Raw genomic sequence first — 26,073 nt, 5'->3', positions numbered from 1 at the left:
TGTTGAACTGCTGATAGGAATGTAAAATGGTAGAAATATCTTTGGAGAAAATTTTGGCACTAGTTACCAAAACTACATGCGCATTTACCCTCCAATCTAGCAATCCAATTTCTATGGAGTTTACTGAAAATCCAAGAACACAAAAGGACATTATTCTTCATAGCATCATTTGTAATTATAAGATCCTGGAAATTACTTAAATGCCCCTAGGAAAATGGTCAGAGAAACTGTGGTATATACACAACAGAGTACATGCTGCTGCAAAAAAGAATGAGGAAGATACCTAGGGACTATGTGGAGTAACTTCCAGGATATACTATTAGTGAAAAATACAAATTGCAAAAGATTAAATATATTTTGTTAAAGGAGAAAAAACATATACATATGTGCTTACTTGTGTAAAAACAAAAACAAGAAAGATAAACCAACTAATTATCAATAAGGGTTGGTGGAGAGTGAGAGGTAGAAGAAATAAGGGGAGGGAGTGATAGGTCTCTGAGTTTAACTTTTGTGTAGTTTTGACTTTTGGAATCAAGTTAATGAAAATGAAATTAAGTCAACAAGGATGGAGCAAAAAAGCCCACTAAAAGTAAATGAAAACAGAAGCCGGGCAGCCCGGGTGGCTCAGCAGTTTAGTGCCGGCTTCGGCCCAGGTCGTGGTCCTGGAGACCCGGGATCGAGTCCCGCGTCGGGCTCCCTGCATGGAGCCTGCTTCTCCCTCTGCCTGTGTCTCTGCCCCTCTCTCTCTCTGTATCTCTCATGAATAAATAAATAAAATTAAAAAAAAAAAAAAACCAGAAGCCAATAAACCCAAATGTATTTCAAAGGAATAACAGAACTATAATGAGGTGGTGGGACTCAAGTAACTTTAGAACACAGCATTCTGACCATATATTATCAATCTAAAGAAAAAGGAATTATATTGTTTCTATAGGAGATGATGGATGTTAACTAAACTTATTGTGGTAATCATTTCGCAGCATGTGTAAGTCAAATAATAATGCTGTCCACCTTAAACTTATATAGTGCTGTATGTCAATTATATCATAATAAAACTGGAAAACATAAAAGCATTAAAAGGAGTAAAACAAACTAAAAGAATTAAAAAGAAAAAGGAATTGCAAACAAATCTTAAACTCCTTAGGTTTCTTTTTCATATTGGTATACACATGGCAACTCTGACGCTATTTTATAATGAATTGTAGGATTGAGCAAATAAGAACAGTTAACCTTCAAACAGTACAGGCTTGAACTGTGCAGGTCATTTAACTACGTGTAAATGTAGTTTTGCAGGGTTTTTTTTTTTTTTTATAAATACAATATAGTCTTGGAAATGTATTTTTCTCTTCCCTATGATTTTCTTAATACCATTTTCTTTTCTTTAGCTTTACTTGAAGAATACAGTGCAAAATACATAAAACATACAAAATACATGTTAACTATTTACATTATTGGTAAGGCTTCTAGTCAACAGTAGGTTATCAGTTCTTAAGTTTCTGGGGAGTCAAAAGTTATAACTAGATTTCCAACTGCATGGGTGGTTGGCACCCCTAATCCTCACCTTATTCAAGGGTCAACTGTAAATATCAATGTCCTCTCAAATTACTTATTATAAAAGTAAAAATAATAACCAGAAGTTAAGAAACCAGACAATATCTTAACCAATTGATAAAAATTAACATCACGTACTAGGGGCAATGGTTATCATGTACCTCTGGACATAATACTGTGAGGAGGACACAATTCAGTCTTAAAAGCACAAGCTTAATTTAATTGTAAGGAAGTATCAGAAAAAAAACAAATTGAGGGATGCAAATGACCTGTGTTCTTTAAAAATGTCAAGGTGAGGAATAAAAAAGAAAAGCTAAGGGGCAGCCCAGGTGGCTCAGCAGTTTAGAGCCACCTTCAGCCTAGGGCGTGAGGGAGCCTGCTTCTCCTTCTGCCCATGTCTCTGCCTCTCTTTCTCTGTGTCTCTCATGAATAAGAAATTAATTAATTAATTAAAAAATATAAAAAGGAAAAGAAAAGCTAAGGAACTTCCAGGTTAAATAATACTAGAGATATGACAACTAAACACATTGAAGGGGTAGGAGGATATGATGTTTGCAACTCACTTTCAAATGTTTCAAAAACCTTTGCATACATATGGATTTGTGTGTGATGTATATGTGTGGGTATACACATACATACATGTGTGCACACACACATAGCAAGAAAGTAAATGTGGCAAAATGTTAAACTGATGAATCTGAGTAAAGAGTATATAGGGCTCTTTTTCTATCTTGAACTTTTCAGAAGTGAAAAATATTTCAAAATAAGTGTTCTTATATTAAGTCTGGATCAATCCAAATCTTTGTACAGTCTGTGTCCAAATGCACAAGATCCACAGAGCTGCTGAAGAAATCTGTTTTTACAGTACTCTTAAGCAAAGATGAAAATCACAGTGCTAGGCTAGGACATCTAACTAATATTTAAGTCTCTCCAAGGCAAGTCATCTTTATAAAATATTGCTTGGAGAAAAAATTCAGAGATAGTATGATAGTGTAAAAAAATGTTTAAAACGCCAAGTTCCTCATTTAACTACACTGATCGTGGTTGGTAACACAACTAGGGCATATAGATTAGGAAGTTACTTTACGAGTAAGGGTGAGTAAATGACTATGAAGGAGAAAAGGCATATTGACAATAAGTATAAAGAAAGAAATGAATTAGCACTGACCACAAACGTCCACAGAAGAATAAACCATAATTACAGAATAGAATCTTAGAGACAGAATTCCTTAAAAATCATCTAATTTGGGCAGGTCAAGTCTTCACAATTATTTGACTGAAATAATGGTATGAAAAAGAAACCAAGTAAATCTAAGAGTCAAAGCAAATGATGTATCTGAAAATGTACTATATTAGAACATTACACGTTTTATATATATATGTGTGTGTGGAATAGACAATCAATTACAAAATGATGGGTTACAAATCAATGTTTCCCAAAGCATGCTCCAAACAACACTAATTCTACAGGATGTTAGTAGATGTCATTCACAAAAGCGGTAAAAGACTAAATATGTTTGAGAAACAGCTAGACAGGCTTCTTAACTGGGGCTTCAATGTACTAAAATAGATCGTAATGTTTTTATTTCTTTTTGAGATTATTTATTTATTTATTTATTTATTTATTTATTTATTTATTTATTTATTTATTTATTTGAGAGAGCACAAGTGGGGTGGGAGGGCTGAGAGAGAGGGAGACTCCCGCTGAGCAGGGAGCCCGGTGTGAGGTTAATCCCAGACCCCAGGACCCAGGGATCATGACCTGAGCCAAAGGCAGGCACTCAACTGACTGAGCCACCAGGTGCCCGGGTTGTAACATTTTTAAAGGGACACAGACAGGGCAGCATTTCCCAAATGTATCTGATTTCAGAATCTTTCTGGGCAGCTGGCTGGCTCAGTCGGTAGAGCATGTGACTCTTGCTCTCAGGGTCTTAAGTTCACGTGAGATACAGTGCTCACTTAACCACTGAGCCACCCAGGTGCCCCTCAGGTACTGTTTAAAAAAATAGAACCGAAAACAAAAAGGTCATAGTTTTTAATTGCTAAGGAACTTTGGTAAAAATGGAAATTCACATGGCTGACGTAATCAAGCAAATATGTATAAGCATTCACCTACTGTCTCACCGGGTAAGGTGTAGTCTATTTTGAGACTATACCTTTAAAGGAAAAGCAATTAGAGCTCAGTTAATATCCTTTCTCCAAAGATAATTCCTTCATCCAATTCCTACCCCTCTGTAAAACATCTCATCAGCATTTCTATTTTAAAAGTGGCAAATGTTACAATGAATAGACATGTACTTTTAATATTGGGAGAAACAAACTTTATTCACTCTACAGTTAGCACTGTAGATTTCAACATACAAACCAATGAATTCATAGCTATTTCAAAACTATCTGAGTGGTCTACTTACTAATGTCCAAATGTGGTAACTTCATGTCTCCACTCATGTTATTCCGTATGACATAGTGCCCTACTTTGTAAAAATCATAAAACCTACTAAGGCCCTGTTCAAGTCCCACATCTTCTAGAAACCACCTTAAATATTTCACTCCCAAGGTTATCATAAATCCATAAATAATATATACATATATGAAAGTTTATAATAACCAAGTACTTACTATCTTCACTAGCCTTTTGCTCTGAATCCTTACTTTTACTAATATATTAAGAAAGGAAAATTTGAGAATCATTTTAGTCACAGAATTTAGAAGCCATTTAATTCGACTTTTAAAATTTATAAAGAAAATGAGGCCCACAGAGTTCAAGTGCCTTGGGAAAGGTCATGAAGCTAGTTAGTGGCAGAACTATTCTGACTTTAAGTCCATATTCAGTTTATCATAGCATTTTTTTTTTTTTTTACAAATTCCTTAAAAGAATGAATGCTGGACTCAACGCCACTGGCTATAAACTTTAGAGATCTTTCAAGTAGGGTTGCCAGATTTAGCAAATAAAAATATGAGATGCTCATGCAACTTATACCAAAAATTTTTTGGTATTTCTCTGAAACTCACATTTAACTGGGCATCCTACTTTACAATAAAAAGTATATTAGAAAGAAAAAGAGCAACTTGAAAAAAAAAAAAAAACCTGGGAAAATAACATTAGTAAACTGTTTAAACATTTTCCTAGGACATGGTCCTACTCAAAATGCCTTCCTTTTAAGACACCAACTAATCCAATAATCAGAAATACATCATCAGCAGATCTAATAAATCTGAAGAAATACCTTTGGAATTCTAATTTTGGTCTAGCACTAATAATATTGCAGTGCAAGTATCCCTCATCATATGCATATATTTTACCAAGAAGATGGCTGTAACAAGAAGTTTCATAAAATAGATTTTATTGGACATTTAAGTTGAGAATAGGTGGGAAAGGACAAAAGGTAAGAAATGTTATCATCCAACACCACAGGCCCTGATTTTTTTTTTTAAAGATTTTATTTATTCATGATAGAGAGAGAGAGAGAGAGACAGGCAGAGGGAGAAGCAGGCTCCATGCACCGGGAGCCCGACATGGGACTCGATCCCGGGAATCCAGGATCACGCCCTGGGCCAAAGGCAGGCACTGAACCGCTGAGCCACCCAGGGATCCCCGGCCCTGATTATAGCTGGATAAATCATAGACAACAAGGTTAGCATCTAATCACTTGGCAAGCTAGCCTGAGTAAGTAGAAGGCGTGGCAACTTCTTAGCAATTGCATAGTAATAAAGAAAGAACAAGTCATTCTATCTCTTGTCCCTAAAAGGAGAAAAGGATCAAGAATTTTGCTTTTATGGGAATAAAAAATCAAGAATGAAGTGATTAAATTTCCAGCCAAACCAACCAGTTCAAATGCCAAAAATCTCATTGTTAGATAATAGAGATTTCTTTCTCTAGTTTATGCAGAGTGGTTCCTCATAATGATGACACCTGTACTTTGCAGTAAGACTGTGTAAAATTACATAGTCTATGTGAAATTTTCATAAAGATTCTAACAATTGGAAAAAAGAGAAAATTCATTTTGAAATAAAAATATGTATTGTGCTAAAATAAAATATGTATTAATCCAAATATTTAAAAATGAATCGGGATCCCTGGGTGGCACAGTGGTTTAGCGCCTGCCTTTGGCCCAGGACGCGATCCTGGAGACCCGGGATCGAATCCCACGTCGGGCTCCCGGTGCATGGAGTCTGCTTCTCCCTCTGCCTATGTCTCTGCCTCTCTCTCTCTCTCTCTGTGACTATCATAAATTAAAAAAAAAAAAATTTAAAAAAATTAAAAACGAATCACATTTCTTCATTTACCCAAATGAACTCATGTGCAATTGCATGAGGCTAAGTGCTATTAAAACATCAAAGTGGTATAATACAAGTAGTGTCCAGATGCTATATTATAGCTTTACTTTTTTTTTTTTTAAGATTTATTTATTTATTCAGAGAGAGAGGCAGAGACACAGGCAGAGGGAGAAGCAGGCTCCACGCAGGAAGCCCGACATGGGACTCGACCCCAGGTCTCCAGGATCACACCCCAAGCTGCAGGTGGCACTAAACCACCGCGCCACTGGGGCTGCCCTATTATAGCTTTTCTTAAAGGTGTTTCACCCTGTTTGGAATATAAATGGTATTTTTTACTTCATAAAACTGTGTTTAGTGGGTCCTATGTCAGCAAATAAAATCCCTATTTAGTTCATAATGTGTATACAATACTGTAGAATTCAATCATTATATTTAATAAACAAGACTTCTATGGAAAAAAGCCATGAGTGTTTTAACTTAGGATGATGCCATCTTAGCTCATTCCTGATTAGAACCAGGAACAAAACTGGGGGCAAAGGATTCAACTTCCACAGGATAAGAAAGAGAAAAGGAGGGAAACTAATAGGAAAGGAATGGGGGAAGAAGGAAGGAAGAGACAGGGAAAGAAGCTGGTGGAAGACAGGGAAATGGAATATGTGATCTGGAGTGATGGGAAAAAAAGATTTCCATTCTGATGTACCTCTGGGTTAAAGGACGTCAACAAAGTTGGGATGAAGAATAAGGATGGATAGTATATTCAGCAGGTAGTCAGTAAGCCAAATGAGGGAAATCACTGTGATCCCAAAATAACATATTTAGGCAAAATATTAGGTGGTCTCCCACAAAAGTTTTCTATTGAAAATGGTAATACACCACACAGCTTTGCCTTTCCTTCCTTTTTTTCTCTTTCTCTTCTAATAAGGTATCAATAACCAAGAGCATTAGACCAAAAAGAATAGAAAAACTGTAAAATAATAAAGAAAATTTAAATTATCCAACTGGAAGATAAGATCTCTGAACACTTATGATTTCTTACACCTCAATTCAAATGCTACACAATATGTTTAAAGAGCTCTCATTATGGTACATATTAAAGGAGATGATATACAATAGTGTAAGAAATATATTTCTGGTCTTATTATATGACAAAAACACAAATTTTCAAAGAGGAAAACTCTAAAAGCCACAATAATTTTTAAAGAATGAATCCATATTAATGTTTCTTCTCCCTTTATAGAATAATCATATGCACAACTTACAATTCCTGGAATATATTTTAAAGGCTGGTCTTATTACAAGTCATTGTAAGGCTGATACACTGATAATGTTTTCTTGTTGTTTCATACATTTTACCAAAGGCAAAACCATTATTTTTTTGCCAAAAGTACTCCAGAAATTAAGTTCTGATCATCAACAATTTTTCCTAAACCCCTTCATTCAATTAACCTTCATTTTGTACTAATACTCACTTGGCATTTATGACATGCTTCCTAGGGCACAGTTAACACCACCAAAAAAAAAATAATTTAATGAACACATCTATTAATTAATATATATATTTCCCAAACTATATATATATAGTTATATATATATATGAACATACACAGTCTATTCATAAGGCACCTTTATTTATTTGAAATATATACCTTTTGACCTCCTGGAGCTTCAACTGTGTGGTGTTCTTTCAATTTCTGTTCCTGTTCCATAATGTCTTTCAAATGTTCATTTACCTTAAAATATAAAAATACTAATTTGAATTTATATTCAAAGATGACAATAAAATAACATGCACCTTAAAATGCCTGTGGTCAGATCTCTGATGTCAAATATCAGTACCACTCAAATGAGAAAATTTCATTTCCCCAACTAGAACAGATATTTCACAAGTGTTTTATTTGATACCCTAAAATTAATTTATTAAATATTTATTGAACACCTACTATATGTAGGAGCTGGATAGAGTTCTAGAGAAAAAAAGTACTCAATTATATCCAACTTTAATGCTTAGGCAATAAAGTTTTTTTAATCAAAATTTTATAATCTCTTTAGGACTAGGAAATGGAACTATTTCCCGTAAAATTAATGTTTTCATTACCAAAGAAAACATCAAGGTTTTTCTTTTTAATGGCATGAAGCATTTATTTTTAATTTAATTCTATTATTATTTCAATTCCAGTATAGTCAACATACAATGCTATATTAGTTTCAGGTGTACAATATAGTGATTCAACAATTCTGTGTATTGCTTAGTACTCAAGATGAGTATACTTTTCATGCCCTTCACCTATTTCATCCATCTCCCCAACCCTTCTCCCCTCTGATAACCATCTGTGTTTGTTCTCTATAGTTGAGTTTTTTTGTGTCCTTTTTTTCCTTTCTTTGTTTATTCTGTTTCTTAAATTCCACATATGAGTGAAATCATATGGTATTTGTCTTTCTCTGACTTATTTCCCTTAGCATTATATTCTCTAGATCTATCCATGTTGTTGCAAAGGGCAAGTCTTCCTTCCTTTTAATGGCTAAATAATATTTCAGTGTGTGTGTGCGTGTGTATATCCACACACTAACAGAAAACACTTTGAAACAAGTTCTTAATTTGTGATTTCACGACATGTCCCTGAATCATGAGTGAATTTTAGTGCAGTCATAACGCCACAGCCAAAATAGATGAAATAAATTTCCCTATGAGAACTTTCTAGGGAGAAGGTCTAATTTATTTCCTATTAGATTATTCAAACAGTCCATAGTCCAAAAAGGTTAAGAAACAGTCTGCATAGTACATAAAATATTTCTTATTTCTTAAGAATTAATTTAAACAATTCTGGATTTTGAGTTAATGATTTTAAGGTCACTCTAAGTAATAATAAATGTTCCAATTGTTTAATTATGGCACTCTGGAAAACACTGATACCATTATCAACCATCACAACTCTTAACTAAACCCATAATTATCTGAGCTCTTTTGCCTAAAATTCAGTTTAGTGTGGCTAAAAATGAATGGAGAATTTTAATTTATGATAAATTTAATTAACAATAGTCACTAAGAATCTTCTATTCATGATATTTCTAAGGGGTTAATAAGGGGTTTAATCAACAGCTTTATTTTGTTATGTGAATCTGTGATGCTCTAAAATTTCCTACTTAATCTCTGAGATCATCAATTTGATTGTATAAAAATATTTTTTCTAAGAGACAGTAAAATTAGAAAAGATCTGGGTCTGAATCAAAATCTGCACTTACAAACTATGACCTTAATAATTTCTTGATACCTCTGAGCCTCAGATGCTAGTTTGAATAAAAGCTACTTCATAAAACGGTTTAGGGTATTATGGCTCAAAAATTGTCCCCAGTGATCCTCTTGAGTGTGGGCAGGACCTAATTTGCTTCTAACCCACAGAACACAACTAAGGTGGTGGGCTATCACATCAGTGATCATATTACATAACATCCTAATTTCCATCTTGCTCGCTGACTCTCTTCTCTTGCTGGCTCTGAGGAAGCAAGCTGCCATGCTGTGAGCTACCCTATGGAGAGGCCCACATGGCACGGAACTGCCAGCCGTGCCTCCAGCCCAGAGACAGTAAGAAACTGAGGAGGCCTTCAGTCCAACTGCCTGCACTGAACCCTGCCACAACCACAGGAACTTGGAAGTGGATCCTTCTGTAGTCACACTTTCAGAGAACACTGCAGGCCAGGCCAACGCCTTGACTGCAGCCTTGTCACAGACTTTAAGACAGAGGATGCAGCTAAGCAGTGCCTGGATCTGTAACCCTCAGAAACTGGTAATACTCTTACTGAAAATAATAAGAATAAGTAAGTAATGAAATAAGTAGCTGAGATAATATAGAGAATAAAGAAGATAATGTGTAAAATATACCAAGTACAGTACATGATACACAACATATACTCCATAGGTAGAAACTTATAGTCATTGCTTATAAATAATACATCCCCCGCAAAGCAGTATCAGATAGCTAAATGTCTGTAAGGACTTTCATAAACTCTAATAAAATATTTTAAAAGCTTATGCAATGGTATAAATCATCCCAAAAACCAAAATTATGATTGTAAGAAAATTTTATATGTTGATAATTCATTAACTTTTATAATAGGGAGAATAAAAGAAAACTGTAAGACATGTTGTGGACATGACAAGACATGGCCATGCTATTAACTTACTTGGGTACTTAAGATAGACAATTGAGATAATTAGCTTAGTGACTCTTAAACCAGTTCCTAAATGCTGGCTACAAAGTTCTACCGCTGAAGTTGAATCATGATATTTTTTGTGCAACTCAAAGATAAAAGTTAAAGGAACATATCACAGAGCTCATCATTACTTCGAGGTATTTTACCACTTGAACCAGTGCTGAGGACTAGTGAATTAGAGAATAATATAACAAATAACTGTCTTTAGCAATATGAATTAGGTAAAAATAAACTGCTAAAATGAAATACTAAATTTAAAATACCCATTAATTTAAAACTATACACTAGCTTTTAATTTTTTTTTTCCATTTTAAAATCTCAAGGTTTTGAGTTCCAACCCCATGCTGGGTGTGGAGATTACTTTAAAAAAATCTTTTTTAATTAAATACATAACAGTAATGTGTATCCTTGCCCTAATATAAGTCTAAAGTTAGTCAATATTTCACCTTCCTCCTGAACAAAACAAACCTTATTAGAAAGGCTTTAAATCAAATCACCTCCTCTCATCTCCATGTTATTTCAATTAGAATTTACAGTTCTGGGCACTCGGGTGGCTCAGGGGTTTAGCGCTGCCTTCAGCCCAGGGCCTGATCCTGGAGACCCGGGATCGAGTCCCATGTCGGGCTCCCTGTAGGGAGCCTGCTTCTCCCTCTGCCTGTGTCTCTGCCATGTGCTCTCTTTCTGTGTGTCTCATGAATAAATAAAATCTTAAAAAAAAAAAAGAATTACAGTTCCTTCTTCTTATGGGCCTCAAAATTAGACACTATGACTTTTTTATAATACTTATTTAAATTTACTCATATATATACTGATTTTGCTTTTGATCATTGCTTCCTACTTCCTACCTTTCTTCCAGGTTCAATTTCCTTCTTACTGTAGTACCACCTTTTAGTAGTTCTTTCTGCAAGCGTTAAGTGATGAACTGTCTTTCTTTCTTTGAACAAATTTTTGATTTAACCTTTAATCTTGAATAAAAGGTCTAGAACCCTAGGTTCATTGCTATTTTTCTTCAACACTTTGTAGATTTTGCAGCATTATCTTCTGGTTGCAAACACTACTGTTAAAGAAGTCTATTGTACTGACTGCCATTCTTTTAAGAGACTGTCTTTTATTTTTGGAGTTCTGTAGATTTATTACTATACATATGTTGATGTGGATTTATTTTAATTTATCCTGGTTGGAACTCACTGTGCTTCCTGAATTTGAAAGTTTATGTCTTTATTGTAGAAAATTTTGTATCTTGGGGTGGCTGAGTCAGTTTCAGCATCTCTCCCTTTGGCTTAAGTCATGATCTCAAGGTCCTGGGATGGAGCCCTGCACCTGCTCAGCAAGGAGTCTCCTTGTCCCTCTGTCCCAATCCCTGCTCATGCTCTCTCTCTCTCTCTCTCTCTGAAATAAACAAAATTATTTATTTATTCATTCATTCATTTGAAATAAACAAAAATTTTTTTGAAAAATTTGTATCTCTTCAAATATATTCCCTTTCCCTCATTTTTCTCTGATAATCTCTTTTTGGAATCCCAATTAGGCCTACAGACCTAACTATGAACCTTGATTTTTTTTTTTTTAAGATTTTATTTATTCATTCATGAAAGACAGAGAGAGAGAGAGAGAGAGAGAGAGAGAGAGAGAGAGAGAGAGGCAGAGACACAGGCAGAGAGAGAAGCAGGCTCCATGCCGGGAGCCCGATGTGGGACTCAATCCCCGGTCTTCAGGATCACGTCCTGGGCCAAAAGCTGGCACTAAACTGCTGAGCCACCCAGGGATCCCCTGAACCTTGATTTCATATATTCCATCTCACTCTTCTGGGCTTCATTCTGGGTAGTTTTCTTTCAGTTAACTAATTCCCTCTTCAACTACATTGGACAAGAGTTGTATTAGGAGGCTAGGGGTACAATGAAATACAAATCTAAAATGGTCCTTATAATCGTAGAACCAAAAAAAGGGACAAGAGATCAAATTAAAAATGCTATTAGAAGAACTGTAAATAAATAAAGAAGTGAGAAGAAAAGAATGGGAGTGGGGGGACCTATTTTAAGAAGGCGGGATTTATCAGAGTGGTAACTTAAGCTGAGACCTAAAAATGAGAAGCCAGCCATGATAAAAACAGGAAAAACAAACAAACAAACAAACAAAAACCCAGCATTCCAGACAAAGAATAAACAATAAAAGCAAAGGTCTGTGGTGGGGGAAAATTTGGTATGTTTGAGGAACTGAAAAAACAGTATGGCTGAAACATGTTGAACCCAAAGGAGGGATTACAAGATGAAACTGGAAAAAGAGGTCGAGCCAAATAATGTTAAGGTTCACGTGTTCATAACTTCTATGTGCCTCTGCATGATTTAGTCACTTACTACAATCTTACCTTCTGTGGTTTTGCTTGTTTTTCAGTTCAAATTCATTTTCAGCCATTAATGCTAACTAATTTAGCCATACTATTCCTATTTTTCTATGATAGGTTTTTTATACCTTATGGGCTATTATCCAGAAAAAATGGCAACCAGGTTAGGGTGAACCAAAATAATAGCCAAAAGGAGCAAAAACATACTAAATCTGAGAGGCAAGAGTGAAGTCATAATGAGAGAATAAATAATGAAGCTCGTATTGGTCGACTGGAGCAAGAAAAAATACACCAGGAAGGTTCAGTGGTTTCAACCTCTATATAAAAACTGAACAGGGTGGATATGGCTGCATAAAGGTGCCAAACAATCCCAGTTAAGTGACTTACTTATCCTTCTAAGAGATTCCCAAAGTTCTAACATGCCTAGCTTAATTCTGTAGCTTTATCTAACTTTTTGATTTCTTTTTAAACATCATCTTTCTGCTAAACACTGTGCTAGTCTAGGCACCAACAAACAAACAAAAAAAAAGGCACTGTACCTGTCTTCACATAGATTATTCTAGTTTAAGCAATTAAACAAATTAATTATGAACTCTCACAAGTGCTATGATGTAAAGCATGGAGTGTTATAGTAGAAAATAATATTTGACAGGTACCTATCTGTCAGGGTTTTAGATAAGGTTGTAAGGTAAAAGTGCTAGCTAAACTGAGAAATGATGGAATGGAACCCATGCAAAAACCTGGGAGATGAGCTGCCCAGGAACAAGAGACATCATGATCAGAGGCCCAGGGGTGAGGCATACAGCTGGAACGAAGTGAGAAAGGAGACCAGTGGCCATGGGCCAAGGACGGGGAAGTACACAGGGTCAGACTGGACGGTATTCTGTAGGCCATGGTACATTCTGCACTTTAAGTGTAAACTGAAGCCCCTATGAGTTTTTTTTTAAGCATATGATCATTTTATTTTATTTTTTAAAATATTTTATTTATTTATTCATAGAGACAGAGAGAGAGAGAGAGAGACAGACAGACAGACAGACAGACTCCACGCAGGGAGCCCAACATGGGACTCGATCCCGGGTCCCCAGGATCACACCCCACCCAGGCTGCAGGCGGTGCTAAACCACTGCACCACCGGGGCTGCCCGCCCCTATGAGTTTTAACAAAGGAGTGACATGATTCAAGTTACATTGTAGAGAGATACTCTGAGAGTTCTGGTTCTGGTAATAGTGGAATAGCATATATTATACTAAGCTTCCCAGAACCACAATTATAAACTGGACAAAGTATAAAAAGCAACTGTTGAAGGTAGTGGAGAGCAACCAAAAGCAGGCAGAAATCAGAAAGGACATGACCTCTGAAAGAAAGGAACATGTTGAGTGAAATTTATGTTTCTATGGTTTTCTCCTAGATCCACATAACACATAGTGGCTAGAACTCAAGCAGAAAACTAGTTTTGTTGGATTGGGGACCTGAGGGAGAAATCTAGGCTGTCAGAATGGCTAGATTTTGAGGAAAAATTATCCTGGGAATGAAGGAATCACTATGAGGGAGACCCCAGCTCCATGTATAAACGACCCTCAAATCCTTGGCTGAACCCTGAAATATGCATGTGTAGGAAAGACTTCACAGTGTGCAGAGGGGAAACAGGTGCTAGGAGGCTGAAGAAGTGCCTGCTCCAGAGGAGATGCTGTTGCACTTGAGTCCTACCAAGGTAAGCACCTTCTTTGGGTTCCCCACTGAAACTTTAGAAGGGTCACACGTGATTTACAAGTAAAGACTGAATTTAAGATGAGTATAGAGAAGGATTCACTGGATTTGTCAATATAGAAGCCATCTTCCAAACCAACTCATGAGCAAACTCAGGATAGGAATGGGGATGGGAGAAGGAGAAGAAAAGGCTAGTGAATGAGTAAACAACCCTGGAGAGGTTCTGTCTATGGTGCAATGGGGTTGTATCTGGGTAGGGAAGTTTCATTTATCAGGATGAGAAACACTAGAGTAAATCTATATTCTTGTGAGAATGATCCAACAGGGAGGGAGAACTGAATGATGCAGGAGAGTGAGGGAATAACAGCATGGTCCACACACCAGTAGCATCACCTGAAGCTTCTTAGAAATGCAGACTCTCCACCCAGAACCCAGACCCACTGAGTCAGACCCTGCATTTTAACAAGTTCCCAGATGACTCTAATGCACATGAAAGCTTGATAAGAACCAAAGCAGAGGATCGATGACCGTAACAAAGGAAGAAAGAGTTCTAGAGCTACAAGTAATAAGAAACTGCCCTTTGACAGGAAGGGGAAGGGTACTTTCTCCACTTTAACAGCAGGAAAGAAAGAAAGACAAGGAGTACTGATGCAGAAAGGTTTACAGATTTGGTAGCAAGAAGAGAAAATTCCCACCTAATGGCTCCCCATCTCTGGTCTCAAAAAAGGATGAGGCAAGGTCCTCAACTGACAGTAACAGGGAATGGGTTATAGAAAGTCTGAGGATTGAGAAGAGAGAATGAAATCACCTCGAAATATAAGAAAGTGAACTTCTTAGGGACACACTTCTTGGCCTGGCAGTAAGCACTGAGTATCCACTTGAAGTTTGTGCTTATAAATTTAAAGTGAAACTAGCTTCTTTGTGTAGATTTTTCCAGCAATATTTATCTCCATAGGCACACCGTAGAGAGAAGGTGGGTAACTGAACTCAACCAGGGTTTTATCAGATAAGTCACAAGGATGGAAAAGGAGGCAGCATGACTGACAGTACTTGCAAGAATGTAGTTCAAAAAGGAAAAATGTCAACTGAGATTCTAAGAATGAACAGGCTCAATGGTTTAGAATTCATGATGAGGCTGAACACTGTTAATAGCAGGGGGTATTAGAGTAAGTGATGGAATGATTTAAGAATGAGATGCTTGCAATAGGATATGAAGGTTACATCCTGATGATGAATAGGCCTAGGATGTGACCAGAATTCTCCATAGCTGAGGAGGAGTGAAAAAAAAAAAAAATCACTAAAGATGAAGAAATAAAGGAACTCCAAGGGGAGAGTATTAATTGGGCCTCCTACACTGATAATGACAATAAAGTATTTATGTTTATAGCTTCTTGTTATGCAATCGTTCAAGGGAAGGACACTTGAAGATATAACTTTGTTAAATCTGCTCAGGTTTTATGGATAAGGTTTCCCTGTCTCTGGAGTAATAGTTGCAAATGAATGCACAAAATTACTTCCTTCTTGGATTAAAAAATTATTTACCCAACACTCACAGTATATAATACCCTACTCTGAGTGCTGGGAATTTTATAATTATCTAATATGAACTAAATCATTATTAAATGTAATTATAGATATTGCTGAATATACAGAAATTTATTTTCATCATTTTAAAAGAATTTTTTAGTCAAAAGGTAATGAGAAAATTTAAGCAACTTAAACAAATTTAGCTTTCATTTTGATTTAAAACAAAAACAGTAATGGAGTGTACCTTAGTCTGTTCAGGCTGCTGTAACAGAAATAATCACAGAATAAGTGGGTTATAAATAAATTTCTTTTAAGTTTTTAATTTAAATTCAATTTAGTCAACATATAATGTATTATTAGTTTCAGGGATAGAATTTAGTGATTCATCCATCGCATATAACACCAGTGCTCATCACATCACGTGCCATCACCCAATTACCCCATCCCCCCACCTACCTCCCCTCCAGTGACCCTGTTTGTTTCCTGGAATTAAGAGTGTCTTATGGTTTGCCTCTCTCTCTGTTTTCTTTTTATTTTCCTTCCCTTCCGCTATGTCCATCAGTTTTGTTTCTTAAATTCCACATATGAGTGAAACCATACAGTATTTGTCTTTCTCTGGCTGACTTACTTTGCTTATTAGCAAAACATCCTCTAGTTCCATCCAGAAATTTATTTCTCATAGTTCTGGATGCAGGGAATTCTAAGATCAAGGGACCAGCAGATTTGGTGTCTGGTGAGGGCCTGCTTCCTGGACATCTTCTTGGTAGACATCACATGGTTAAAAGAACAAGAGAGCTTGCTGGGCCCTCTTTTATGCAGGCATTAATCCCATTATAACCTAGTCACCTCCCAAAGGCTTTACTTCCTAATATTATCGCAATGGGGGTTAAGATTTCAACATAAGAATTTTGGGCAGAGAAAACTGCAATCTACAGCCGACTGGCAATGCATAATTGAGGATTTCACTTTTTCTGGTTGAGACTTATTTTTACTAAAGTGAGTATATTCCTACCTTATTAATCCAGTACATGACAGCATCCTCAATATCATAGGGCAGATCCGTAGCTTGAAAAAAAGCTGAATACTGTTGAGCACACGCAATTACTTTCTCTATACTGACCATTTCTACGGTATAAGCCATCATTAGGGTATCTATCATGGCCAAATGAGCACTCTGCAAAAATAAAACAAGAACACACAGTTTAAAAATTACACTTAGAAACTGCTGTTTATATATTTCAAAATATTAATAATTCCTAACAAACATAACAGAACTAAATAAAGATTACAGAAGACAAGCCTCAAAAAGGAAGCACAATTGAGAGATGGGCTAACTGAACCAAATTATCATTGAAATAATTATTGAGGATCTTTAAGACACTCAGAGAATTTTCCTTTTCCTGTTTTTCCTATTTTTAATAATGCTGTAATCATTTACTCGGCAATACAATTTAAAAACTTCAAAATGCTGCGCGTGGCATGCCCATCATGAATGGTACTAGTCAATTTCTGATCTTTGACTATGCTCTCCTCAGGCTTCACATCCACATAGTAGAAGTCTATATTTTCCTCTTCTAAAATGTCTCTCAAATCTACCCCCTCCCTTATTCTGGTTGCCACAGTTCCAGTACAGACCATCAACATTTCTCACGCCTGAAGGAGGCAGAGAACTCTCTGATTCTCCTGGTGCCAGCTTCCTCCTCATCCTATTCACCTGGCAGCCCAGGACTTCCATTCTTTCCTTTGCCTTTTTTGTTCATTGGTGTTGTACATATTCACTTGTTTTTAAGTATGAAAGTGTTGCTATAGGGTGATTCTTGAAAGTTCCAAACATTATAAAGCACATAAAGGTAGAAATAACCTCTCTCCTAGTCCTCCTCTCCTAGCAATGTGTACAGTCAGCTACGCATTCTTACAAAAAAATTTAGTGCACACTAAGTAGGTAAACATTTACATTGTGTCCTATTCTCTGGCATTACACACAATGCTACAACATCATACATCTCTAGGAATAATTCTTTGGCTCTACTGGGCCCAAGAGCAACTATATTTTAAGTTTTCATACATAACCATTAATCTGTTCCCAAGAAAGTTTCTGGCAACCCTCATCTCCCACCAAGAACGTATCACTGTGCCTGTTTCCTCACATGTTTTTCCCAGCATTTGATACCATTCACTTCTTATCATATGTATCAGTCTGAAGGGTTAAAAAAAACTCCTCTCTTGTCTGACTTTGCATTTCTCTCAATAATGAGGATGAGCGTCTTCTTACATGTTAAACAACGAATGTATTTTTTCCTTGGAAAACTGCCTACTTGTATCTTTTTGCCTATTTTTCTCTTTGGGATGTTCATCTTTCCCTATTTCTTTATTTGTGAGAGGAATATTAGGAATATTAAGAATATGTTATCCTGATAGCAAATACATTTTCCTAGTCTGCCTTTGGATTTTCAACTTTGTTTAGAGTATAGTTAGCTACAGGGAAGCTCTAAATATATTCTTGGTAAAATCTGTCCATCTCAATGTTCTCCTTTATGGCTTCAGAATTTACCCATGTTTACAAAAGGCTTCCCCACCCCAAGAATATGGAAATAATGTCCTCTATTTTTTGTTACCTTAAATCTATCTAGAATTTGTTTTTGAAGACATTAGAAGTAGGGATTAGTTATTTTTCCAAATCAGAGATTTCATCATATCATTCTCTCATGAAGTCTACCTCATTCACTTTATAAGTCTAAAGTTCTTTAGTAGAGTTCTTTAACAGTTGGTCCCTACCTCTAAGTCTAGCCTTATAACTCACCATTTCCTTCCCCTAATCTACACTCCTTTCAAAATAGCCACAGAAGACTGCTGTTCCACAAATCTGTCACCAAATTTCAGGTTTCCATGCCCTTGCTATTGTCATCTTCCTTACAATATAGTCTAAGTCCTGACATTGGCCTGATTGTTACCTTCATTCTAAAGGTTTTTTTCTAATTCACTTTCCAATCAAAATGACTCATTTTTCCTACAGAATGAGTACAAGCTTCTACAAGATAGAGTTTGTACTTGCATTAAATTCTGACTTATGGGGCAGCCCAGGTGGCTCAGTGGTTTAGCACCACCTTCGGCCTAGGGTGTGATCCTGGAGACCTGGGATGGAGTCCCATGTCAGGCTCCCTGCATGGAGCCTGCTTTCTCCCTTTCCCTCTGCCTATGTCTGTGCCCCTCCCCCTCTGTCTCTCATGAATAAATAAATCTTTAAAAAACTAAAAATAAAAATAAATTCTGACTTATGTGAAATAGGGCATGGGCACTGGTATATTTAAGAAGCACCACAGAAGCCAGGGTTGAGAACTACTGACTTATCTCACCATAGTACAGTCACCTGTATACAACACTAATTCCCTACTGAGACAATAAGATTTTTGAGGGCAAGGACATGATCTTAGTTATCTTCATATTTCCTATACCTAATGTAGTACCTGGCAACTAACAAGAGCTGAAAAAAAGGAAAGAAGCGGGATGTCTGGGTAAACAGTTGGTTAAACATCCAACTTTTGATTTTTGCTCAGATCATGATCTCAGGGTCATGAGACTGGAGCCTGCTTAAGATTCTCTCTTTGGGCCCCTGGGTGGCTCAGTGGTTGAGTGTCTGCCTTTGGCTTGGGTTGTGATCCTTGGGTCCTTGGATTGAGTCCCATGTCAGGCTCCTGTGTGGAGCCTGCTTCTCCCTCTCCCTTTGTCTCTGCCCCTCTCTCTGTGTCTCTCATGAATACACAAATAAAATCTTTTTAAAAAAGATTCTTTCCCTCTCCCTGCTCTCACACACTCTCTTTCTCAAAATAATAATTAAAAATAAAAATAAAAATAAAGAAGGAAAGAATCCTATCTGTGGGTCACCATAGAGAATGAAGAGCTAACTTTACACTGGAGCTGAAGAAAGCAGGTTTTGACAAGGAGGTGATGGACTAGCCTATCAAAAACTTAGCACTATTTATAGAAAGGCAGATACTTTATCTTAATAATGGCAACCATAAAACCAATGGTGACTCTTACTTAAGTCTAACTTATGTACCAGATACTATGCTCTTTTCATTTCAGATCTTTTCTGAAATAAGGCTGGAGACAATATACACTTTCTAGAACTCTCACGACTCTCTAAAGGAAGTATCATTTACATTTTATATGTGAGGAAGCTGAAGTTCACATAGTTAAATAGTTTGTCCAAACCTAATGTGCTCTTTCTACTGTATCATGCAGTTGGCAGAAATCAAGTCATCTAGTTAGGCAAGAAATGTTTTAGAAATGGTAAACATCATATGCAAGAAAAAAAATAAACATCAATAGTTATTACAAATTCAGGTATCTTCATATTCTACGTTACCAGAGAAGTCTTTTCCAGACTGCTATTGCCCAGAAAGCCCAGGTATGCCTTCAGATTCAAAATGACGCACTGTACCAATTCTAGCATTTCCTTTCACTCAACTCATTTATCTGTATGTGTCCTCCTACTAAACTCTGACCCAAGAAAGCAGAGATCCTGACTTTTTTATCTTTGTCCCTCACACAATGTTTTAAGGAAGAAATTTCTTAAAAATTAGCATTTAAGATAATTAAAAATTTTAGCATAACTCTTTTGAACAAAAATGTGGGAAAACATTTCAAGAGCCATAAAACCATCCCTGTACTCTATCGAGATTCTTTCTCTTGGCAATTTACTCCACAGGTATAATTTGGGAGGAAAAAAACAACTATGTGAACGAAAGTGATCATTAAAATTATATATATATATATATATATATATATATATATATATATAACAAAAAGAAAGGAAACAATGTTACAACCATAATGAGTAATTTATGGTATCTTAAACTATTTAATAATAGGAGAAAATATGCACAATACAATATTGAGTGAAAAAAACAATAGATATAATAATATTCAAGATATACACACACACACTGATATAATGCATACATCTACGGATATACATCCATGTATGGATATACACAGGTAGCATATATAATACAGGAAAGAAAAAGCTGCGAAAAAAAAACTTAGACTACCTTGTTATGGTATACAAGAAAATGCACATAAAATCTACAGTTTACTTCAAAAATTAGGATAGTAAACATTAAGTATAATTACTAACATATTTTCAAAGCAAAACCATGTTCTCATTTCACAGATTACTTGACTTCTATAAAATCAAAAACAAATTTTTAAAAACTCCACTCTTGTCCTTAGTTATTTCTATATGATGTTCAGTCACTTTTAAGCTAAAAACTTTCAAAATAAATAAGTAAACTAAAAACTTTCAAACCTTAGTATGATTTTTTACCCTTTAACTTTACAATATGAGATAAATTAAAAATTATGCGAACAGAAAGGAGGGGAAAAGCTGCATATAAAAAACTTAATACATCATGCAAATAAAAAAGTATATACATAATGAATCTAGAAAAGACCAACAGTAAAAAAAATAAACTCTAGGCCACATCAGTATAATGTATATCTCTAAATAAAATATACATATGTAATTTCTTACCTAACGCATTAAGACCAGAATAATAATGATGACAGCTAAGAGTCCTATGTGCCACGTGATGTTTTGAAGACGCAATGTGTTCAGCATTTGTATAAAACGCATTTAATACGACAACCCTGTGGGAGGGATTATTATTATACTTATTTTACAGATGAGAAAATTGTGCCTGTTCAAGGTTACTCAGCAAGGAGGTAGTGATGCAGGGATTCAAACCCAGAAGTCTGGCTCTCGAGCCTCCATCTAACAGCAATACTGCAGACTCATCCCAATGCTCCCGTCCTTGAGTCTGTGAATGGCAGCAGGGGGGCAACAGTGGCAGAAGCAACATTTGTGCATCGAGGCCGCCAGGTGGCAGAGCAGAACGGGCCGTCCACGAGCAGCAGCAGAAAGACTGCTTACAGAATAAAAAGCAGCTCCAATGAAAAAGGAAAGGATACAGAACCCCAATGAATTTACTTAACAGAGCTTAAAGTATTATACAAAGGCCAATATTAGGTTCTATATCTGTGTTACAAAAGTTATATTTTTGTTACTGCCAATCAGTGGAGTCTACACAAAATAAGTTACATTTATGTATTAAAAATGAAAGTTAACGCTATTAAAGTGTTTTTTTTTAATTTTTTTATTTTATTTATTTATTTATGATAGTCACAGAGAGAGAGGGGCAGAGACACAGGCAGAGGGAGAAGCAGGCTCCATGCACCGGGAGCCCGACGTGGGATTCGATCCCGGGTCTCCAGGATCGCACCCTGGGCCAAAGGCAGGCGCCAAACCGCTGCGCCACCCAGGGATCCCTATTAAAGTGTTTAATTAGCCTCATAAATTAAAAGTTCTAGTATTGTATGTCTAGTGTATGTATTTTATTATTCTTGTATCAGATTTAGACACAAAACTTAAGAAATTCTTAAAAAGAACCTCGGTCTTGGCCTACTGTGGTATATAGTAGCTATAGTGCCTACCATGTCCAAGCAGTCCTAGAGGGATAGAAGAGGGAACCAAGACTTAACAAATTAATCATGAAGATTTTGAATTATTCTGCTAAAATGATATGCACAGCATATATACATCAGACTGGTTTGTCAAAGTTAATTCCAATTCAGAAAATTATACTTTACAGATTATTTATTTTTAAAACAGGTTTATTGTAAGTTTCGTTTCTCTTTAGTTTACATGGAGATAAAGTAAAATAGCACTTAAAACCCTACTGAAATACCACTACACACTCATTAAGAAGACTATAATTAAAAAGTTACATAATAACAACTGTTGGCAAGAATGTGGAGAAATCAGAACCCTTATACCCTGGCTAGTGAAAATGTAAAATGATGCAGCTGCTGTTGGCAGTAAACAAAGTGAAACAAAGAATTATCTTTGGTCCTATAATTGTACTTTTAGGTAGACCTATCCAAGAGAAATTAAACCATATGGGGGCACCTGGGAGGCTCAGGTCATGATCCCGAGGTCCTGGGATTGAATCCCACGTTGGGCTCGCCGCAGGGAGCCTGCTTCTCCCTCTGCCTGTGTGTCTGCCTTTCTCTCTGTGTCTCTCAAGAATAAATAAGGGATGCCTGGGTGGCTCAGTGGTTGAGCGTCTGCCTTTGGCTCAGAGTATGATCCCGGAATACGGGATCAAGTCCCGCATCAGGCTCCCTGTGGGGATCCTGCTTCTCTCTCTGCCTGTGTCTCTGCCTCTCTCTCTGTGTCTTTCATGAATGAATAAATAAATCTTTAAAAAAAAAATAAATAAAATCTTTAAAGTAAAATAAAACCAAATGTCCACACAAAATCTGTTCATAAATATCCATAATAGCCAAAAAGGCAAAAACCTGAATGTCCATCAACTGATGAATGGATAAACAAAATACATATATTCCTTCCATAAAATTGAATACAATTCAACAATAAAATAGTGATATATACAACACAAACCTTGAAAACAACATGCTAAGTAAAAGATGCCAATCACACACACACACACAAATACATATTATTCCATTTATATGAAAAGTCCAGGGCAGCTTGGGTGGCTCAGCAGTTTAGCGGGGGCCCAGGGCCTGATCCTGGAGACCCAGGATCGAGTCCCACGTCAGGCTCTCCTCATGGAGCCTGCTTCTCCCTCTGCCTGTGTCTCTGCCTCTCTCTCTCTCCTCTCTGTGTATTCTCATGAATAAAAAAATAAAATCTTTAAAAAAAAAAAAAAAGAAAAGAAAAGTCCAGAATGGGCAATATATAGAAATAGAGAGTAGATTAGTAGTTGCTTAGGGTTAGGGGTAGGATGGTGATAATAAAGGTGAAGGGTCTCTTTTCAGTGTGATAAAAATGTTCTAAAATTGTGGAGATGCTTGCACAATTCTGAATATACTAAAAACTATTATGTTGTACACTTCAAATGGGTGAAATTATTTGGTATGTCAATTATATGCAAGCTGTTACCAAAAAACATCAGATTAATTTGTGATGCTCATCTCCCACTTTTCCAGTATAATACCTTATATATTACCATTTATGACTCTAGTAAGCCTTACCCATATGTTTGCAAAGTATCTTTATAAATACTTCAAGGTGAAGGGTGGTTTATTTTTCTAGATAAAAGGTTATTTTAGTATTTTAAGAAATGCCTAAGAAAGATCATAAATGACGACCTTTAAAAATAAACTATATATCTTTTATCTAAATTAGCTGGAGCGATAAGAAACTGAAAATAAAAATCTGTGAAAGGAAAAGAGAATTTAGCATATTTACATATTTTCCTCTTTTATCATCAATGTGTAATTTCCTGCTTAAAGGTATGCAGAATAAAAACTTAAGGAAATAAGCAAATGCTAATTATTTTTAATAATAAAATAAAATAAAATAAAAAATACCCCACTGTCTAGAAAAATAAATCACCCTTCACCATGAAATAGCTAGAATCTTAAGAGATAGATTTCTATAGTTGGTATGAAAATAGAAATTTTCCAGAAAAAATATAGACACTTCTAATCATAATGTCTGTCCTCTGGGATAAGGAAATCTTACTTATTAGCACATCAAAAATCCAGCCTATCAAGTGGGTTGACACAAGCAACAAAAAGCACTGGCCTTAGAAACAAAGTCAGGAATATACACGACCAACAAAGATTTCAGTTGTAGCCTCCAGCAGAATGACAGTACTGCTGTTCATGACCTACTCAACCTGTATTAAACATAGGACCAAAGAGTGACACTGTTGCTCTGCTATTATCAGATGGAGGTGAAAATGGCAGCACTGGCAAGGGAAGTGATGGGCACAGGATTCAAGATTATTGAATGGCCCCTCAGGTTCAATATTATTTCTGCCAAGATTTAACAAATATAACACACAACAAAAAAGCTGAGAGTTCTCTTTAATCTCTTTCTGTAGGGGTAGCATGGGCATCTGGTTTATCTTCTGTCATTTACATTTGGTGAATTTGATAATCACACCACCCATTGGAGAACTGTTTTCAAGATAATTTTAAATCAAACTGACACTAAGTTTTATTACAAAATGAATATATACAAAAACTAGTACAGCTCAAATGTCTATTAAAGGCCCTGACCAATGAAAGATACTATGTCTCCTTAGCAGTTCCATCAACTTCATCCAGAACATGTCTAACCTTTAATGACAAGTGTATTTAAATGAGGCTCTAGGGGTAGACATATACAAAAACAGCATACCAGTAGCCAAATACATATGGTAAACAAAGAAAATAGTTCACCGCAGTGGTTCCAAATCTGGCTGTTTATCAAATCACAAATTACCTAGCGCCAAACCTTAGAGGTGGTGATTCTTTAGATTCCCAGAGAGAGGCCAAAGAATAGCATCCTCACAGGAATCTTGACTCCAATAGTCTCCAGAGCCACAAGAAATTAAACCTCTAAGTGCATCTCTAATCACACCATTTCACAAGGAAAAGCCTTCTGTGACTACCCAGGGCCTTCCCACAAAATAAGTCCCAAATTATTTGATTAATTAAGTTCTTCATGATCTTAAAATAATCACTCTTGTCAGGTCACATCTTCTACTACTTCTATTTACACCCTATGGTCTAGTAGTGTAAATTAAGAGCAAGGACTATTTAAGCAGAGAGCCTGGGTTCAACCTCAACTGCACCACCTACTATGTGGTTTTGGGCAAAGTCCTCAATTTCTTTGTGCTTCAATATTTAGGGCTGGGGTGAAACACTCAAAAGCTATGCCACTTTGTAACCAGGAGGTAACCTAGACTGTCCAAGCAGACTACTCAACCTGGCAGAAGTTGCTACAGCAACATTGAAAAATGCACAAAAACAATTGTGAAAATGCTGCCTGCACTGTAACTACAGCTTGGCTGGAGGATGAGGAGATACTGCTGATGGAGGGAGATCTCTGCCTGTAGAGCCATATTAAGGTGGGCACGGGAGGCAATGCAACTGGCCCTAGCCAAGAGCTCATTAGGATGAGGATGTACCTCTCTGGGACCGACTCCTTGGGGGAGGTGCTTATTTTAATATTCAAATATGGAAAAACCCTATGGCTTCAGTTTTGAATTACATGTAATCAGTAAGAACGTGTGATTATATATGTATAATTTCCCTAGCCCTAACGTGAAGAAAGGGCCTAGAAGCAACAGCTACTAAAGTAATAATAAATAATCTGTGTCCAGGTCTTGGTATCTAAATAACATTTCCCCCATAAATATAAAACCAAAGCTTCTTAGAAAATGTCTGAATCCAAGTCAGAGACAGAAAAAGTACAAAATGAACCTGGAATATAACAGCTGTGTCAGAAAGAAAGAAGTATTCAAAGACTGATGGGGAGATGTCAAAAGGTGATAGAAGCCAGCTTACGTGGGACTCCCTCTGGCCAAATATGGGCCCACTTGAATATAAAAAAAAAAAAATTAATGACAATAATGAGTTATATAATACAAGAAGTTAAA

At 36.3% G+C, this 26,073-nt stretch overlaps 1 protein-coding gene across 7 annotated transcripts in view; it reads right to left on the bottom strand.

Annotated features, from left to right (window-relative positions):
* Positions 1 to 26,073, bottom strand: part of CAMSAP2 (calmodulin regulated spectrin associated protein family member 2) — a 115,011-nt gene that overhangs the window by 31,324 nt on the left and 57,614 nt on the right. For all 7 annotated transcript variants that reach the window (XM_055319158.1, XM_055319160.1, XM_055319159.1 and 4 more), the window contains exons 3-4: positions 16,629 to 16,790; positions 7,476 to 7,559 (exon numbers count right to left, since the gene is read on the bottom strand). In XM_055319158.1, coding sequence (XP_055175133.1) covers positions 7,476 to 7,559; positions 16,629 to 16,790 — 246 coding nt within the window. The remainder of the gene's footprint in view (positions 1 to 7,475; positions 7,560 to 16,628; positions 16,791 to 26,073) is intronic.

This window comes from Nyctereutes procyonoides, unplaced genomic scaffold (genome assembly GCF_905146905.1).
Source record: "Nyctereutes procyonoides isolate TBG_1078 unplaced genomic scaffold, NYPRO_anot_genome, whole genome shotgun sequence".
NCBI lineage: Eukaryota > Metazoa > Chordata > Mammalia > Carnivora > Canidae > Nyctereutes > Nyctereutes procyonoides.
Note: the sequence above shows the minus strand (reverse complement) of the source record. Positions and strands in the feature narration are given on the sequence as shown.